This window comes from Abrus precatorius, unplaced genomic scaffold, assembly GCF_003935025.1.
Source record: "Abrus precatorius isolate BTA unplaced genomic scaffold, Abrus_2018 Scaffold8, whole genome shotgun sequence".
NCBI classification, from domain to species: domain Eukaryota; kingdom Viridiplantae; phylum Streptophyta; class Magnoliopsida; order Fabales; family Fabaceae; genus Abrus; species Abrus precatorius.
Window position 1 is genome coordinate 20,903,115 of NW_020874428.1, and position 20,640 is coordinate 20,923,754.

At 29.5% G+C, this 20,640-nt stretch overlaps 1 protein-coding gene across 2 annotated transcripts; it reads right to left on the bottom strand.

Moving 5' to 3' along the window:
- Positions 1–11,028: 11,028 nt before the first annotated feature.
- Positions 11,029–18,184, bottom strand: LOC113848530 (ubiquitin-activating enzyme E1 1-like). 2 transcript variants are annotated; one of them, XM_027478108.1, is made up of 8 exons: positions 17,942–18,166; positions 17,736–17,822; positions 17,071–17,474; positions 16,389–16,606; positions 14,544–15,338; positions 12,854–13,719; positions 12,314–12,746; positions 11,029–12,060 (listed from the first exon to the last, which is right to left on the bottom strand). In XM_027478108.1, exons 3-8 carry the CDS (start codon positions 17,459–17,461, stop codon positions 11,464–11,466), a joined length of 3,300 nt encoding a protein of 1,099 aa, XP_027333909.1. In that variant the 5' UTR covers positions 17,462–17,474; positions 17,736–17,822; positions 17,942–18,166; the 3' UTR covers positions 11,029–11,463. The 2 variants fall into 2 exon arrangements, with proteins under 2 accessions (XP_027333909.1, XP_027333908.1); XM_027478107.1 differs by lacking the exon at positions 17,736–17,822 and having other exon boundaries at positions 17,942–18,184.
- Between the last annotated feature and the right edge of the window lie 2,456 nt (positions 18,185–20,640).

Genomic DNA, 20,640 nt, shown 5'->3' on the forward strand with positions numbered 1-20,640 from the left:
TATATATATATTTCATGTAGAGATCAAAATAAAAATATACATAAGAACAATATTAAAATTTACTATCAAAACAAATTAAAAAATGTTATGTCAGTTTACGACAAAGTATAAAAAACAATTTATAATTTCAAACAATGTATATGTACTTCAATATGGTTATGAAGATTGTTGTAAAAAGAAAGTGTTTGAGAATTGAATAAAAAGTATTTTATTTTTATTCATTATAAAAAATTATAAGAGGATAATGTAAATTAATTTTAAAGTGTTAAAGTTATTAAATATAATAAATTATAGTGAATTGTTTGTTTTATGATTAAAACTTAATATAATTTGTTAGGTGCTACTTTCTAATTAAAATTTTACCAAATAATTAACATATAAAAGTCAATATTAATATAAAAATAAATATTTTAATTTTAATTAAAGAAAAATATCAAAAGTGTTTAATGTGTTACATATAAGTTTAATATTTAAGCAATTTTTTAAATAATATTTTAAAAAATATAAAAATATAACACTAAAATATTTTTTTTCTGACTCTCAAACAACATTTTCTCATTATAATTTATATAATCACATTATTTAAATTTAGTAAATCGCCTTTTTAAACTATCATAATTATTATTCTACTTTTCAACTTATTTTGATAGTGAATTTTATTTTGACCTTCATGTATATTTTTTTTCCTAATTTTAGTTCCTTATTGTTCCCGTATGTAATATATTTTTTGATTTTGATGACTATAATTTAATTATTTATTTTATATAAAGACTAAAATAAAAATATATATTATGTATAGACACATAAAATGAAAAACAAATGTTAAATATAAAATAACAGTGTTATAGGAAAGTTAATAATAAAAATTATTTTAAAAATATTTTTTATTTAAGAATTTATTTATAAAATTTTTACATGTAGAAATTAAATTAAAAATATGAATTAAAATAGTATTTAAATTTTTTTATAACTTAAAAGTTTATTTTTCTGATCAAAAGTTTTGATTAGTTAAAATAACTTTATTTCATAAAATAGTTAAAAAATAATAGCTACAAACATTTAACTTTTTAGCTTTAAACTAAATTCATCTTTTTCAACTTTATCCATGATACGTTTTTATATTCTTTCTTTTATAGTATCTTACTTATGCAAAAGTTTAAAATAAACATTTTTATCCAAAAAGCACTATTAATAGATCACAAATTTATTAAGAAAGATTCAACAAGATCATCAAAACTCATTTCTTTACGATATAAAATTCTTAAAATAATAATATAATTCAATTTTTTAATGTACCATTTTATTTAATAAAAATTTATAAATAATAAAAAATTAAAAATTATTATCTAACTTTTAAAATAATAAATAAATCAAAATATTGTAATTTATAATTATTTTAAAATATATAATCATCAAATTTTAAGTTTTGAGCTAACAACTAATTACATACTTACCTACATTATTAATTAATTTAACAGATAATTTTACTAAATATTTTTAATTTAATTAATTAACTTATTAATTTTTAACTTTCAATTAACTTATCGACTAGATTTATCCAACTTAACTTGACAAATCGACCTATTACTAAGTTGTTGAAATAATTTAGTAACTTTACCCAAAAGAAATGAGATATATTTATTAATTGTTTGAATAAGTATAATATAGTCTTTATTGTTACGTAGAAATAGAATTGTATTTTTTAATGGTATTATGGATAAGAGAAAAGTCATAAATTCTATTATTCTGAGGTTCTAAAAATGACTATTACTTGTTAGTAAAGAAAAAACTATTTTATTAGTTGATTGATCACGAAATTGTATACGTCTTAACTTTGTATAAGTATATTTTTATTTTTTATTTTCTTAAATAAGTATTAGTTTTTTCTCTGTGTATATGAATTTTGAGTTCCTCCTGAACTCTTTCTAATGATATATATTTTGCCTATAAAAAAAATACGTATCTTATCCATGCATTTATTTATAATTTTAAATTCATGTTGTAGTTTTAAACTTACTTACATACGTGTATTTGAAACTTTAATTGAATTGCTTTCTAGTTTTATTTTAATCAATTTTCATGTCAACAGATATTAAATTGCTAATTCACAACGTATTTAGAATAATGAATTAATTTCATGACTTCTGAACTAACTTGTTAATAATTATAATTAAAATATTTCAAACGGCTACTAATTAACTTTAAATTTTTCTACTTTTATATACTTTTAAAATCATCTCTCAAAAGTAAAGTTGATAATTTCTTAAAAATAATAGTTAGCAATTGATTTTGATTGCATTAATCTGAAATGCAAAAAAGAAAAGAATTATGCTATTGTAATTTAATTGTTATGGTAATGTAAAGTGAGATTGAGTAAATATGGGAGTTTTAGTCATTTATGGCGATAATGACTTGGGGGACATGTGTTTGTTTGAAGCTATTAGCTTATTGTCTGCTAATGTACCTATTGACAATTACATGCAACGTGTCCTATCTATCCAAACAAACACCAATCAAGACTCAACCCATAATTGGAGTGTTGATCATGATTTCACCTGAACCAGCCATCTTCTACAAGTTCATGTGTAGCATGGGCCACTTTAACCCCATTGATGTCCACCACGTATAGTTTCCTCTTGCTTGGCCTTGCTCAAGCACCAAAATGAAAGGATATGTTCTTAAGTTTTTCTTTTATATATGATATTGATCTTAGTTGAGCTCAAATGGCAATGTGATTTTCATGTTTGCTCTTTATGTGGTTGAAATGATTGGTGTAGGAACTTTGAGCAAGATTGCAAAGATACTTTAACGTTTAGAGTTAGAAGATACTTTAGGAGGATGTTCATATATGAATTTGTTTATATTTTGTGACATGAAATGTGCCTTTTAGATGAGTGTGGATTATAATCAATATCACATAAACGCCATCAAAAGTAATGGCTGTGAAAAGTGGTTTGCAATTATCTATTATTCATGTATGTAATATAATATAAGTTCTGTATTTACATGCTAAGCGTCAAAATGGTTATTGACGACGTATTCAATCTAGTTAAAGAATGGTTTGTTCGTAACCTTATATGTAGTTCCGAAACTTAAATACAAAAATTGGAAGGGCCAAAATGAAGTTTAAACGTGTAAATTCAATATGTATATATTAACATTTATTTATACAAATTTTATACTTAAAAATGTTACATTTTAATTTCTATACAATATTGTTTTTACGTTCTATATATATATATATATATATATATATAAGTTTTTTCTCTATTAACTTCTATGTCTTGTATTTTATAAAAGTTTTAATTAATTAAAATATATCATATTTTAGTTCTTTTCACCATTAATGGTATTATAACAATAAATATTAAATTATAATAAAACATTCATACGATTATTTAAATATATCTTTTTTAAGTATAAAAATTAATTCACAAATAAATATTATTATAAATACTAAATGTATAATTTAATATATTTAAAATTTATAGGGAATATTAACTTAAAATTGACCACAAAAATAATATTAAAGTGCAAGATAAACCTTTCCAAAATGGTATAATATTCAATTATATAATGTTAAATTTGATTATTTAACATTTTCAAAAAAAAATTTCATACATCTTAATATTTAATGACAATTATATTATAAATCTTTAAAAAGAGAAAATAAGAATGTGTATTTACCACTTATTTCAATTAAAGTATCTTATAATATTAACTAACTTTAAGTTAACAGTATATGCACTTTTTATTTTATTTTTTACTCTACACAATAATTTATTTTAAAAGAATTAAAAATCATATATATATATGGTCAAATTTGAAAATTAAAAAAATATATAATCACTTTAAAAATAAGGTACATTTATTTTTTAATCTTAATTATTCAAATAAACTATGATAAATATTATTTTTACTCTTTATAATAATGCATTTATTCAATTAATTTTAAATTAATGTGGTTTTACTCTCTCAAAAAATATTTTATTTTTATTTTGATCTCTAGAATTTCTTACTTTAATTCTTATATTTAAAAAATTATCAATTTTAGTTGATATCACATATTTGATTTAAAAAAAAGTTATGAGAGAAAATTGATACATGATAATATCTGAATTAATCACGTCATTATCTAATAGTGATTAGAAATGAAAATTAATAATTTGTAGGATATAAAAAATAAAATAAAATAAATATAATTTGAAGAATAAAAAATATATTTAAATAACACACAGGCCCGGGCTGCCCCTATTATTTATGGATAAGGTCGGGCTCTGCTTATAAGGCTGATAGTCGTTAGTCCTTTCAATTTGACAGAAAAAAGGTTTAATATATCCTTTTATTGAGATTATGATTTTGATTTTATTGTAAGTTTGAAGGGGAAAAAGAAATAAAAGAAGAAAATAATGTTGAAGTGGTGACTAGGACCATATGCCATAATAACACAGGTTCAGGATTGAGACGTGTTTAGCAGTACTCCATCAATGACTTCCCAAAGAAAAGTTAAAGGTTCTAATCCTCACCAGTCACCACTGCCCTCAAGTGAGTGGATTCTGAAAAGTTCACATGCTGGCAGTGCCAGAATAAGGAAAAAGTGCAAGCACCAAAGCTCTATCAAGGATGCCAAACCCACATGCACATGCAATGTTCTCTTTCTTTCAACCCTCAACTATCAATCAATTCAAAGTAACTTCATTTTTAACACGTTTTTTTTAATATTTTTAGTTATTGATTATAAATTATTTAAATATAAAAGACAAATATTAAATATAAAAAACAAACCAACATTTTGTTTCTCTTGATTTTGGTGCAACATTCCTTAACATTTGTTGGCCTTGTATGGGAATGTATCTTTTCTATACCAGATTTTATAAATGATAAAACTATTAGTCAAAGAAAGATAGATAAAATATTCACTAGGTAAGTAATCTCATCAAAATTTATGAAATCATTTATAATTTTTTATTTGTACTTTTCCAATGACCTAATTAGCCTGAACATAACAGATGTTTCACATTAATTTATTAAAAAGTACACTTACAATGTTGGCCAAGTTGTTATTACTGCTCACCCACAATAATGCATTTAAATAAACGATTTCACAGCATGAGGGTCAGAACACTGAACACAAAATTATGTTTGGCACCACACAATCACAGGCTGGCCTCGGATCACATATCCTTGGTCGGCACGATAATAATAGGTAAGCAAGTGAATATTATTCATAACCAAGCATGCTTTCCTTCGGCAAAGGTATGAATTTTGCATTCCAATTATTATATTAGTTCAATTATAAATTTAGTTTCTATGATTTTTTAATTTAATTTCTACACAAAATAATATTATAATTTAATTAATCTTTACATAAATACGTTGAACTAAAAAAGTTTTGAAAAGAATGAAAAAAAAACTGAGAATAATTGACTTGTTTATTGGAAAAAAAAATTAACTTTATATAATCATACATCACAATTAAAAAAAGAAAGAAAAGGAATTTATGACTCAACAATTTTAAATGAATCAAATGACTAAATATATATGAAAAACGTGATTTATTAGCTAAACAACAACAACAAAATAGAGTATTAAATCTTATCCAATTATAACAATTTTTCGTTTAAATTAAAATGTTTTAAGCATTCAATTTATATCAGAATATGGATAAACACTTATAAATCTTCGCAACTTGAAGAACTGATCCAGCTTGAAAGGTTTGGTCATCATATCTGCCAATTAATTTTGTGAATCACAATGCTCTAGTTCAACTTTACATGCTTTTATTATCGCTCAAAGAAAGTGAAAACGCACATCAATATGTTTGTTCTAATCGTGTATTACTGGATTTTTTAGAAAGCTTCATTGTTGAGCTACTATCACAAAAAATAGTGGTCAACTTCTCATAATTCTAATCCAATTTGACAACACCCTTCTTAACCCACTACTTGGCATGTTGCTGCAGCAATAAATTCTGCCTCTGTGGTGGACAAACTAACTACTAGTTGTTTCTTAGAAGACCATGAAATTGCACCTAAGCTCAATAAAAATATATAACATGAAGTACTCTTTTTATCTTTTACATCTTCAACATAGTCTTATCAGTGTAAACAACAAGTTCATCATCTCCTCCCTTCATATAGAAGATTCCAAACTCAGTAGTACCCTTCAAGTATCTCAAAATTCATTTCACCAAATGCAGCTAGGTAGAATTTTTAAAATATCTACGAACAAGACTTTACTATAAGCATCATGTCTAGTCGTGTTGCAATAAGATACATCAGGCTGCCAACAACTTGCTTGTAATAAGTTTTATCCACCTTGACTTCACTTTCATCCTTGGTAGGCTTAAACCTATGGACTATTGGATTATGAACAGAATTAATTATATCCATTTCAAAATGTTTCAGCACCTCTGATGCATACCTGCAAGGTCTACGAAAGGAGTTTGAGATTCTAGAAATGAAGAGTGGTAAATCTGTCAATGAATATTTTTCCCAAACTCTCATAATAGTTAACAAGATGAAAGCAATGGTGAAAAAAGAAAAATGCTGAAGTGGTCTCAAAAATTTTGAGATCAATGACCTCCAAGTTTAATTATGTTGTGTGTTCCATTGAGAAATCTAAAGATACGAGCATTCTAATTAGTAATGAACTACAAAGCAGCATACTATTGCATGAGCGACGCATCAACATGAATGTGTTAGCTGAAAAAACACATGCTTTGAAGATTTATTTTGGGGAACAATGTGGTGCAAGAGGTCAGGCCAAGGTAGTTTATAGAGGCAGAGGAAGGGCGAGAAGTAGACAGAGCTTTGACAAAGCCACTGTAAAATGCTACAAATGTCACAAACTAGGACATTTTCAATGGGAATATTTGAACAAAGAAGCATATTATGCTTAAATTTAGGAAAAAAATGTTGTTAATGGAATTTTTCGATGCAAAGGATGGTAACAAAGAAGACGTGGTTCCTTAATTCAAGATGCAAGAATTACATGTGTGAAAAGAAGGAATATTTCAAAAATTTTGATTAAAATTTTGAAGATACAGTAAGTTTAGTTGTAACTAGAAAAGGCAATGTAAGATTGCAAGTGGATGGAATTGTGCAAATCATTACAAGAGTATTTTACGTGCCAGAATTAGAGAATAATTTGCTAAGTATTGGGCAGTTGCAAGAGAAGGGGCTAGCTATTTTATTTCAACATGACAGATGTATAGTCTATCACTTTGATAAAGGATTGATTATCAATACAAAAATGGTTGTGAATCGAATGTTCAAGCTTCATGTAATAACTACATTACCCGCTTGTTTCAGTACAACCACAGAAGAAAATGTTTAGCTTTGGCATTGCAGATATAGGCACTTGAGTTATAACGGTCTAAAAACACTTCAACAAAAGAACATGGTGAATGGCTTACCTGAACCCAAGTCTCCGTCATAGCTTTGCAAGGATTGTACGGTGGGAAAGCAACAAAGAGCGGCATTTCCAAATACAAGAACTTGGAGAGCAATGCAAATTTTTTAGCTAATTTACACTAACATTTGTGGACCAATCAAACCCGCTTCAAACAGCGGAAAGAAATACCTAATTACTTTCATTGATGACTTTTGTAGAAAATTTTGGGTTTATTTTCTGCTACAAAAGGCAGAAGCATTTGTTGCTTTTCAAAATTTTAAAGTTCATGTTGAGAAAGAATCAGATTTAGTTTTCAGATGTTTGCAAACCAATCAAGGAGGTGAATTTACATCACATGAATTTACAAAATTTTGTAATGACAATGGCATTCAAAGACAACTAACAGTTGCATATACATCGCAACAAAACTTAGTAGAATGCAAGAACAGAACCATTATGAATATCGTACGCATCATGCTCTCCATAAAGAAAATTCTAAAAACCTTTTGGCCTGAAATAGTCAATTGGATGATTCATGTCTTGAATCAAAGTCCAACATTTTCCGTTAAAGGTCATACTCTAGAAAAAGCATGGAGCAAAGTCAAACTCTTAGTTGAGTATTTTTGTTTTTAGTTGCATTTCTCATGTTTATATATATATTTTTTTATCATAAAGGAACTAAATTAGATGATAGGAGCATAGTTTTGTACTATTGGTGATGCGTCAAAGGCATATAGACTTCAATAATAATAATAATAATAATAATAATAAGTAAGGATGTTGTGTTAGAAGAAGATAAGGCTTGGGATTGGGATCAGAAGTATGAAAACTGTTATGTGTGATTTAGAATAGGGAGATCAAGAAAATAAAGTGGCTGGAATTGATGAAACTGAAGAGGGAGGCGAATCTAAACTTGATGCAAATGTAGAGAATCCTTCCTCGAATGTTTTGACTCATGATGGTGCCTCTAGTACAGATGCAAGGAGAAAAAGGGTTACATCTACGTGGATGAGAGATTGTGAGACTAGAGAAGAGCTTTCTAAAGAAGATAATGAAGCTTATTTGGTGATGTCTTTTGCTAACAATTTTATTCAGTTTGAAAAAGTTGTTAAAAGTGAAAAAATAAGGAGAGCAATTGATGCGAAAATGGCACAATGCAAAAAAAATGACAAATTGGAATTGATGAAATTATTAATTCCATCAATGACTGTAATTACAGTGCATTTAAAATACGAATTAGAGAATGGAAATATCAATGAGATTGTGTGAACATGTGTGATGATTGAAATATATGATGTATGGTAATATGGTATGAATTGATGTTTAATTGTATGATTATAATATTGTTATGATATCTCTATGTTGTATTTGAAAAATAGAATAGATGCTCACCCTTACACCACTCTGCAGATAGTAAAGATGACAACACACTCCATGTGGATTAGCATAGTAAATGTTTATGCTAATAATAGATTAAATTATGAATTTAAAGAATATAAACGTGTTGTACATTTATATTTTAGAGTATATTTTGGAAACGATGAGGAGTACACATTAGAAGTAATCTATAATTATGCAGTTCCTTCTGATTTCTAAACCAGTGGTCAAATTCATCAGTTTTTTAGTTTTTATCTATATCAGGGAATAGAAAAGCCTTCTCGGATTATGAATAATGTATTTACTTACCATGATCATGATTTGCTAAGAAGACCTAATAGTTACACATTTGAGAGATTCCCTAGTATAAAAATGGTGAAAAACTCTTGTGATGTCTACCTTGGAGAGGATAATGAGTTAATTAATGTCTACCTTGGTAGAAATTTAGGACTAACATGATATAGATAAATAATTTCAGGTCTTCAATATGTGAAAATGAGTATGAAATGTTGTAAATTTTGATATATTTTAGATAATAATATATAAATACAATATATTAGGTTCTAACTAGAATCTTTCTGGATATAAATATTATTAATTTACAGTATATTTTATGTAATTTATTTTTCTTAATTTGTCTTATATTCGTATTGACTGTTACAAAAAATATTTTCTATGAAAATTATAATTAATTTTTATAATGAAAGTTTGGTTATTCTTTTTAAATTTTTATAAACTTAATATATTTAAGATAAAAAAATATAGGGTGTTACAATTACTAATAAATAAAAAATAAGGTATTTAAATTATAAAAATATGAATTTTAACAAATGAAAGAACTTTTGTCTAAGATACATAATGTCACATTAGTTGTTTGAACTCTAATGTATATGCTCAATGCATTCTTTTAATAATTGAGGATGAAAGTTTTTATTATTCAAAAGCATTATAAGTTAGTAATATATATCCACACATTTAATTTATTTATTTTTTGTAAAATAAAAAATATCTTGTTATATTTTTTGAATAAAGAATTGCTTTTAAAAAGATAATTCTTAAAAATTTTGACCATTCTCTTCACTGAGTTTATAAGCCTTTTAAAACTTTTCATATATTAGACTCTATTTTTATTTAATATTTTCTCATTTAAACATTCGGACACAAAAATAATTAGTCTTTCACGTGCAATTTTTATAAGATGTTTTATTTTGTAAAATTATTTTAAAAATATACACACTTAATATAAATATTATCTTTAATAGAAAAATCATATAAAAAATTAGTAAATATAAAATATAAGGTAAAAAATAAAAATAAAACATGTGAAATGCAAGATATTGTTTAATTTTATTTGACCGATTTTTTAAGGTTATAATTTGCTTATTTTTAATACACTAAAATTAATTACAATTAATAATAAAAATGGAATATATATATATATATATATATATATATATATATATATATAATAAGATACAATGTCTTTAGAATTTATAAAATATTAAAAGATGAGAAAATTGATAGAAACGTCAATTATGAATGATTGTGAGAAGTCAAAAAGCATGAAAGGGGGTGACGTGGCCAAAGTGATGTGCCTATGACGCTCTGACAACTGATAACGGTTATCAAAAGTCATCGCCAATGACGTCCACATTCCACAGTGCTTTCTAAGTCAACAATGATTGCGCGCAATCATAGTTGTTAGAGTACAACAAAATTAATCAACAATTAATTCATATTTTTTCTAATATTATTAAATTAAAATCATTTTTAAAATAAAAATATTAATATTTTTTAATAATATAACTATTTTTATTTTATTAAATAAAACTAAGTTAAAGAGATAAAAACTTATTTTTTTAATAAGAAATAAATTATAAAAAAATAATATTAATACAAAAATTACATGACATAATAAAAAATAATTTTCAAAAATATTGTTTAAAATTTATAAGTTTAGTTTGGAATTGGAAATTTGGAATTGAACTCGCAAAACCTTTTCGTATCAGGTGCAGTTCATTTCATTTTTGAACTACACTTCTTGCAGTTGTTACAAGTTCACGGCTTACAATTATTGATACAAATCTATTTTACATTTTATTATCCCTCCAACGAACCTACAGTATTGAAAAATAGTTCGAAAAATTTGACCATCAACCAACTAACCTCTCCCAATGTTTAAAAAGAGAAAACTTAGTTCAAATTTCTTACGGACATCTAGTTCTCCAATTGATAACACATGCACAGATACTTCTTCTAATAACTAACTTCCTTTAATGTTTTAAATTTTAAATAAACACATACATCATCATCATTTGACTGAAAAACTTGAAGGTAAAAAGATAAGGAATTTATTCTAAATTTGTCCTAAAAAAATTCCTTATTCATTGGCTTTACCACATTAGTTTTCGCTCAAAACTTGATCATCCAAAAACTTAACGACACAACAAAACATTGATGAAGCAGTCACCGAGAAATATTAACGAGAAGGGTTCATAAGATGATCTCATGAAACAAGGTAAATGATATAACATACAAGGAGCGAAAGTTGCTTTAGAATTCATATATGAACTGTGATGTGGTCGACAGTGTCGCATTGTGTGTACCAATTATGAATATGGAAAGATGAAGTTAGACATTCTGTTTCTAACTAAAGATAAGTCTCAGACACATCTCTGATCCGAAAACAACCTAACGGAAATAGATGGATATTTGAGGAATGTCAATGTCATTATCCTCATCATCCTCACAGGCTACAACAACGTCCAAATGACGCCGGTATGAAGGGATGTCCACCTTGGCCACTTCCCTAGCTAAATCCACTATTTTCTTGTCCATTCTTTCTTTGTGCCGAGGGAACATGCTATTATAGAGCAGACAACTTCCACATGAAATACTATAAGCATTCAAGCCTCTTGCTTTCAGCCATTCAAGAAGCTCCCTTAAAGTAGGATTGTCTCTTAGAATCCATCGGTCCCAAACTGTCCAGCTCATATCTTGATGCTTTATGACCTTCGGTGGAACTGGCTCAGCCATGGAAAAGAGAGGCAGTGCTAAGTTGGCAAACGTGTTTCTATAGTCCTCAACTTTGTGCCCTCCGTCCAAAACTTTGTACAACTCCAAGCAGACAAGCCCAGTGGCCATGGCAGTTGAAGTTGCAATTGCTGGAATGATCCGTCCGGCAATAAATTTGGCTTTGAGTTTGTCAACTTCAGGGATGCTGTAATTCCGTGCCCTCATGTTGGCCAGCCCAGCTATCAAGTCCATATGGTAGTTCGTATCATCATCCTGCAGTTTTACAGAAGAAAGTTAATTTCTTGAAAGAAAAGAAGTTATAATAAATAAATAAAAAGGTGGAAGAGTCCATGTACTGCATAGCTTCACTCCTATTCTCAGCAAAGGCAAACTCAACCCACACAAACCCCAAAAACCCCATTTGAAACTACCAAATTCAATTAAGACAACCAAAAAGGCTTTATTGAGCACCGTTGTAAAACCTCAGTCAGAAAAAGGGGGAGAACTCAATGAGAGAAAAATAGACCTTCTCAAACTGAACTGGTTTCATTCTGAACCCTGCTGGCAGCTTTGTCCGGCACCTCTCTAACTTGATGATTAGATCATTAATCACAGCTGCATCATCAATAGAAGCAGTAGAGAGACTGGTTGCCTTCTCATCTGTCACTATTTTTGCATCTTTCTTGGGCTGAAAGTCAGGTACTATCACTCTATCAACAGCTTCAGCAAACTTCTTAGGGTTCTTCACCCAGTCAGGGATTGGAATACCAAATGTTTCAGCTCGTAGGATAGAAGCCGCCATCAAAAACTGAAGATGACCCAGATCAGAGGATGAGAACTGCAGTGGATGGGGGAATCGTTTTGGTGCAGACCAGAAAGGTGCTCCTGTACTAGTTGCGGCATCTTCAGGAAAAGTATAAATTAATTGCTTCACTCGGTTAGCAAAATAATCTTCAAACCTGTGAAAAAATAAATACCCATTTATCAGTGTAGAACATACATTGAAAACAAATATGCTCAGACAATATTACTAATAGAGAACATAAGAATATATTATCAAACATACTTTAGCCTAGCCCAAGTAATACAATCTTCAAAAGTCTCACACTTCTCCTTGTCCAAGCACTCAAGAACACGCTCCAAGTTATCCCTTGCTTGAGCATCACCAGCATTCCTCGTTGCATTAGAATATTCACTTGGGTTAGATAAATATGCATTTACTTCAGCTGGGGTTTTCTCAAGTAAACCCTCAAACTCTGATCGAGCCCATGTCAAGCAGTGGTCAATGTTGTGGGGAAATGAGTGAACAGTACACATCGGTGCCTGTTTCTCAGGTGGATCTCTTGATGCACCATAATTTTCTGTTAGATGTGGAATGACCATCTGGGTATTGCATTTGGTTCCAAGAGTTCCAGATTCAAGAAGCGGTTTCTGGAAATACAAGCACCTCTGATCAACATACAGTCTCGCATTCACATTGTCTAGTGCATTAATCACAACACTCAAATTTTCCCAGAAAGTATCATCAAAGACATTTTCAGTTTCAGGGCCAACACGATTTTGCAGAGCTTCAATATTCAGACAAGGATTTATAGATGCAGCAGCTGAAGCAGCAACTGTAGACTTAGCCTGGCCAATATTCCAGTCACGGAAGAGGAACTGCCTGCTTAGGTTACTCTTTTCTATGACATCATCATCAGTAATTGTCAGTTTTCCCTTGCCACAGGAAACTCCCATTAGGGCAATATTTTTCAAAAATTCACATCCCAACGCACCAGATCCAACAACAAACACTTGAGCATCCTCTAATTTCTTTTGTAACTTTTGTCCAAAAACTGAAATCTGTGCATCATAACGACTATTTAATGGTTTAAAATCCTTAGGATCCAGTGGTTCTGTAGGAAGTGATTCCACAGAGTCAAAGTAGAAAAACTGCAAAGCACAGAGGAGGGACACAAGTTAAAACCAGAAAAAGGACAAGTCAATTCATCATAACCTCAGAAAAAAATGGTCACCAAAAAGGGGAAGAAAAAAAATTGAAACATGGAACAAGATATAGTTGCCAACATGCTCCTATTATTATACTATAAATAAGATAAATAGACTGTTAGGAACCCCAACCCACCAAAACATTAGATTATCGAGCATTTAAACCAAACTGTATATATACAAATCCATTTGGTTAAATCTTGGTACATATATTTCTGCTTACACAAAAGCACAAACATTTTCAGAGTTTGCACACCTATAATATCAACTCAAGATATGGATAACTTCCAGAACGTTACGGGTTGTGCAGAACAGAGAGAAAGAAGGTACAACTACCACATAATACTTGAATGCTAGGCTAGGAGAATACAAATATTAAAAATAAGTACAAGATAGAATCCAAGAATCAAAGTCAGTCAGAATCAACTTTCATTTATAAGAAACAAATTCATCTTCAACAAAGTACCTTGATCAAAACACAGAATGGGGTGTTACATAAAAAAAGATTCAAGACGAGATATAGGCTGCTGTGTTTAAATCACAAAATTCTGCCTATGGAGTTATTTTTAATGAAAACTATACAAGAAGAAGCAGAGTAATAAAATATCAACTAAAGAAGCAAACTGAACACACAAAATACAAATGGCTGACTAACAGCAGAACAGCATTCCGGAAAAGCCTTTCATATGAACACATTTTGTTGGATCCACACAAAATATTTCAAAATACCAGATGATAAAATGACTAAAAAAAAAAATATTACTTACTTGAAAAAGTGGATGAAATTTCCCAGAGCATGCCTTTACGACTTCTTGTCCTACAATTCCACCAAACATGGCAGCCATAGGGTTCAATACTGCCCTAGCGCCAAAGGCAAAATGCCGTAAGAGTTTTGGATTCACATCTTCCAACCTTCCATCACCTAAGTTAGCATTAATATTACTGGCAATAGATATAAGTTTCTGTGCATCATCCTCTGAACCAGCAACAGGGAAGCGGCACATCTCATGATCGAACTGATCCAAAGCCTGGAATGCTAAATGCAGTAGAGGTGGGCGATCAAACTTAGAAAAATCACTCAGAAGAAAATCACCTGGATCACTAAGCGCTTCCCTGAGTGGTTTGAAGTTCAAAACCTTTGGTTGTTTAACCTGTGTGACAATACCACCTTTTTCATAACTACCATAATTTGAGGTGTCTTCTTCAAGAGTAAATGAGTATGCTCTAGCATTTTTAATCTTTCTTGGCTTGCCATCATTCAACTCTTTCATACCATGAACTTCAGAGAATACAACCAGATCCCCATCCTGAAACTCAAGCCTCTCATCATCAACACAGGATACTAGAGCAGGGTTGTCATTGCTGATGGATGCAATTATACCAGTATGGGGTTCCTCTCCATCAACATCAAAAACAGTGAACTCAGGCCCAAAATCACAAAACACAGAACCAAAAAGGCCCCTCACTTCACTTTTAATGAAGGCAATGGGAGGCTGGTGGCTGTGGCAGTAATCATTGAACTCAATGGCCTTCTCAAGACTGATGTCAGTGAAAACAACAGCCTACAAAATAGTTGAATAAACAAAAGTAAATTCAACCAAGTAGTCACATACAAATGGATTCATGGTCGCAGATGAGCAGGCAAAGTTCACATTAAATTAAACCATCAACCAAAATCCACAATACTATATCACTTCAGAATTACACAATTGAAAGTTGGACAAATCTTACTGAAACAGTCAATAAAATTCAAACATCCTACAATCACAACACTTCATTGATCAAATCTATCAAACAGTAACATTACCCCACTTCGCATTTTGTCAAATAATATCAAGCAATCCAAAGAATATCAGAATTAATTTTTGGCTATTAACAGTACATAACTGATGAACTTAGTTCTCTCCTTCCAGGCTACCACATTATTGCCAATTACCAATATCCATACCGCAGAACATGTACTACCACAAACATAAAGGAATCACATACACATACCCCATTTCAAACAACAAATACATTTTAATTAACTTCAAAATTTGCAAGAAAATGTGTCTATCAACATTAAGCTAGTAACAAACAATCGGCTTCAGAACAATAGTAGACAATGCATGAGACGCAGTTTAATGTGATACATATCATCCATTCAAGGATATAAAGATGTAAAATTTTAGCATTAATTAACAAATCCAGGCCCTTTCATGAATGATATGCGACTAGAGACTAGAGACTTGTTACCAATGTATAACAAACAAAGTCAAGAGTAAACCCAATACAGACATGTGAACCAATGGCTCTGCATTTACAGCAACCCCCCATAATCTTTAATTTTTGAAATGGCATATTCTTATCCACTCATTATTAATCACCAGGTTTGTAAAAAAATACAGATCCAAACAAAACTGCAGCAGAAGTTTCAAACACACGTCATCAAATAATCCATTCACTATCAACATATGCATACGGAAAATCCATTCAAAGTTCCATGGACATCAAAACAAGTCAAAGTACACATATAATCTCACTTGATATAAAGCGGATGTACATAAAAACAAATTTAAGAAAAAAATGAAGCTCAAAAAGTAGAAAGGAGTAGAAAGCAAGATTGGAAATACCTGGAAACTAGAAAGCTGTTCTTTTGTCAGCTTAGTTGTTAAGCTCAGTACCACCACTGCATTGTTAAGTTCCTGCAACTTACTAAGAGAAGCCACAGCCCTGTTCTTGCCAACATCATTTTCGGTAAATACAAAATTACTAGACAAATCCCATAACTCCACAGTGCCTTCATCATGCAAGGTTACAGATTTGACGCCAGCAAGAATGAGATTCTTTGCTGCAGGTAGTAAATTGTATTAGAATACAGAAAAAGAACAGAGCTGTCTCCATTTAAATTTATATTCCCAAACCATTAAAAAATCAAGTCACATGACAAATAGAATGATTTAAATTGCATTATGTATTTACAAACTCTATCAATTAATTAGTATAAAACAGATTGGCCATAAATAGGGACCTTCAGCAAGGTTGCCTGAGACATGCAACAATGATCCTTAACCAGTCAATAGGTGAAAATACAGTAAATTAACATCTCAACTCCCAAGTTAACATCCAAAAACCTTGCAGTCTTCTAAAAACCCCGAAGCTTTAATCGCCACCACCACCCCCCCCCCTTTCATCAGATATATAACCATCTTGAAAAAGCAAACGAAAACAAAACACCCCCACATCTATTCACGCAATAAACATCATTAACTAACAATAAAACAGTTAAAAGGAAAGGCTCAAAGCCTCGATTACCAATCTCCACACCAAGACCCTGCATCCCCGAAACGAGAACGCTAGACGCAAAAAGCCTCCTCATAGTCTCCCGGCCATAAACAGCAAGCTGACGGCTATGCAGATCCTCGTCAATTTCCGGCGGGTTGGACTCGCCCAAAGCCATCGCTGCTGACGCTCCTCCGATCGAGTTCCCGGCGCTTCGCCTGTTGCTGTCGTCGCCGCCGCCGCTACTTAAGCTCCGGTCACTATCGTTCGCCGTCGATCCCGAGCAGGTAGCAAAGCAACCGATCCGAGCCTTCTTCGAAAACGACGCCGCAGCACCTGCGTCCTTGTTGTTGGTAGTAGTGGTGGCGTCACTATCTTCTTCTACAACCACTCCTCCTTCACTTGGTCTCTTTCTAGGAAGCATATAGTGCAGTAAGCTGCAGAACACGCATCGAAACCGCACCATCGAAATTACCACCAAAACAAAAACAAAGACAAACACAATCAAGTTAAACTCGTGATTAAAAAGAAGATCCCCAAACATTAAGCAAGGAACGATCAATGTTGCTGATGATATATAAATTTTTAAAAAAAAATTAGAAAACCCTAAGTTGCACGTGATTCGAGTTGGGAACAAGGTAGAAAGAACAAAAGAAGATTAATCAGAAAGGAAGTGAAATGGAAGTGAAGCAACGTACCGAATGGAACTTAGGAGAAGGAAAGAATGGAATCAAATTGGAAAACGATAGAGAGAGAGAGAGAGAGAGAGTTTGGTTTCTTTGGGGCTGGAAATGGGAAGAGTGATATAAGAGAAAAAGAGAGAGAGAGAGAGAGAGAGAGAGAGAGAGGGAGAGGGGCATTTATGGATTTGCAAAATGAAAGAGTTCTAAGTTGTGATACGCACCTAGGGTTTTGGAATTGGGAGAGTGGTTTTCCCTTTCTCTTTACTCGCTACCATTTCTTTCGTTGTCTCTTCTCTTGTGTGCAGTCTGAGAGAGAGAGAGAGGTGTGGGCCTGTTGTTAGCGTTACTGTGTTATGGAAGAATCGTGAGCGATCGGTGTAGACAAAACGAATGCACCGGGACGAGTACGTGCCACGTTGCCGTCTCCATTTGTCGTTTCATCCAAACGACGTCCATTTCTTTTTAGGTTAACTCCTAAGTACACTCCCTCGATATAGTAAAGAGGTACCAAAACGGGAAATAAAGTCAAAACTACAGCGTAAATGCCTTTGTTGGTCACAATTTTTTTTTAACTGGGCGTTTTGCTGCCTTATTTTGACAAAACAAAATAAATATTAATAACAGTTTGAAAATTGCTAATACGTGTTTTTAGAATATTATTGTTAAGAAATAGAATATTAACTTTAGAATTGAGTTGAAATAATTAATAATAAAAAAGTTTTTTAAAATAGTATCTTTTAATTTTAGTATAATAAATTTTTGTTAAAAATATATTTTTTAAATATTTAAATTAATTATAGTATTTGAGTTCGAAAAAAAATGAATTTTTATTAAAAAATATTACAACATACTTATTTTCATGATGATTCTGGATGATGCTAGTTAATAATATTGCGAAAAAATATAATTATTTTTATCATATGTAGTATTTACAAACTGCAATGGTTCATGTTGCTACATTTGAAATAAATTAAAAGGGTGTTCGTTTCGTTGCCATTCAGCTTTAAGATTCGTTTCGAACTTTTTTATTCTTAATTAGCATGAGAATTTTTTTTTATTCTTATTTATATGTATTCTCTTTTTTTAGACCTTAATTCTTTCCTTACAGTTACAGACAACGGTGTCCTAAAATTTGTCTTGTAGAGGTAACTATATTTTTTCAGTAATTTTTAATAAAAATATTTTTAATTTTTAATCAATATTTGTAGGACTCATTAACAATATTTAACAAAAATAGTAATATTTTCTACAGTTAGCAACCTAATATCACATATAGATTTTTATTTTTATTTTTTTCATTTATAACCTCCGTCTGGACCAAAGCAAATGTCTTTTTGTAAAAATTCTGTTAACGTAGTTTGTAAAGGGTAAAATTTTATTTCAATCCCCAAACAAACATGGTCTTATGCATTAAGTCAAATGAAATTAATATTGCGAAAAAAAAGTATGATGTAAGATTTATTTCTTTAGGCTTCTTTTTGTGATGTAGATTTTTTAATTAATATTTTAATTAACAGATTTTAGTCTTCTATTTCACAAAAAGATAAACACAATTATTATAACTTTTTAAAACATTGATTTTGTTTTAAAATGTTTAAAAAAACAATTTCGAAACAAATGTTATGTTTGTATGTTAACGAGATAGATTGAGAATTATTGAATGTTGACTTTTACTTATTGTAAGATGAATATTTTGATTTTATATTTTTTAACTGTTTAAATCATAAGCCATTCTGAATACAAAATGAGATACAAATTTGGTTTTAAGAATGTTAAGCCACCCACCTATAAGTCTTTTTTTTTTTCCTTTTGAAATAACCATTCAATCTTGCGGTCTTTGTTTTTTCAGTTACTTTTTTCTCTGTTTTTTCATGGATGTATTTTAAAATTTATTTTAATGGTGGGCTCTTCTAAAATCAAGAAAAATGTTTTCCATTACATAAATAAAATTTAAATTTAAAAAAAAAATCCACATAGCTTTTTTTTTTAATATACTTGTCGCACCATCGAATATAACATAAATAATTGTTTATACTTAAGTTGTAGTGTCAAATTTAATCTTTAAAATACAATTAAATTAAAAGTTAAAAAATAAAGTGTTGTCATTCACATTGATTTTGTTAAGGTTAACCCGAATTTGTCGAATAGTCGTAAAAAAAATGTTATTCATTTATAAGATCCAAACAAGAGTTTTTGTCTTATAATCAGATTGTGAATTAACTTACACAAATATCAATTAATCTATCATGGTTAAAAAAATTCAAAATCAATTACACACGTGACGAACTTCAACATACTTTTTTACCATTGCTTTTAGAAAAAAAAAAAAAAAAACTAAAAATTTAAGAAGAAAGGTAACCGTAATAATGTTAATCGTGTATAACAATATATAATATAGTTGGCAGTAAAAAAAACAATACATATTATATTGTCTCTCAATGTAATTGAATGCACATGGTCAACTTTCACATAAACTGGATTTAATTTTCACTCACATCGATCAAATTAACTTTATTTAAAATAATTAATAATAAAATTATTATAAAAATACAAATCTTATTGTTAATTAGTTTTTATAAAAATTTTAATTAATAAATTATAATAAATTTTATTGATATGACAATATACTTTTCTATCGTTATATTAATAAAAATGATTACTTTTTATAATAAGTATTTTAAAGTTATATATATTATATATTTTAATTTGACTAATAATAATTAAAATATTATAAATAATTTAATATATAATTCTTAAAACAATTGTAAAAATAACTTTACTATATAAAAATATATTAACTATATATAAAAATACATATTTAAAACATTTAAAAACTACATTCTTTCTTGCATCAAAATTTAAACAACAGATAATTTATGTTATGTTTGAAACATATATAAAAAAAAATATTATAATTAAT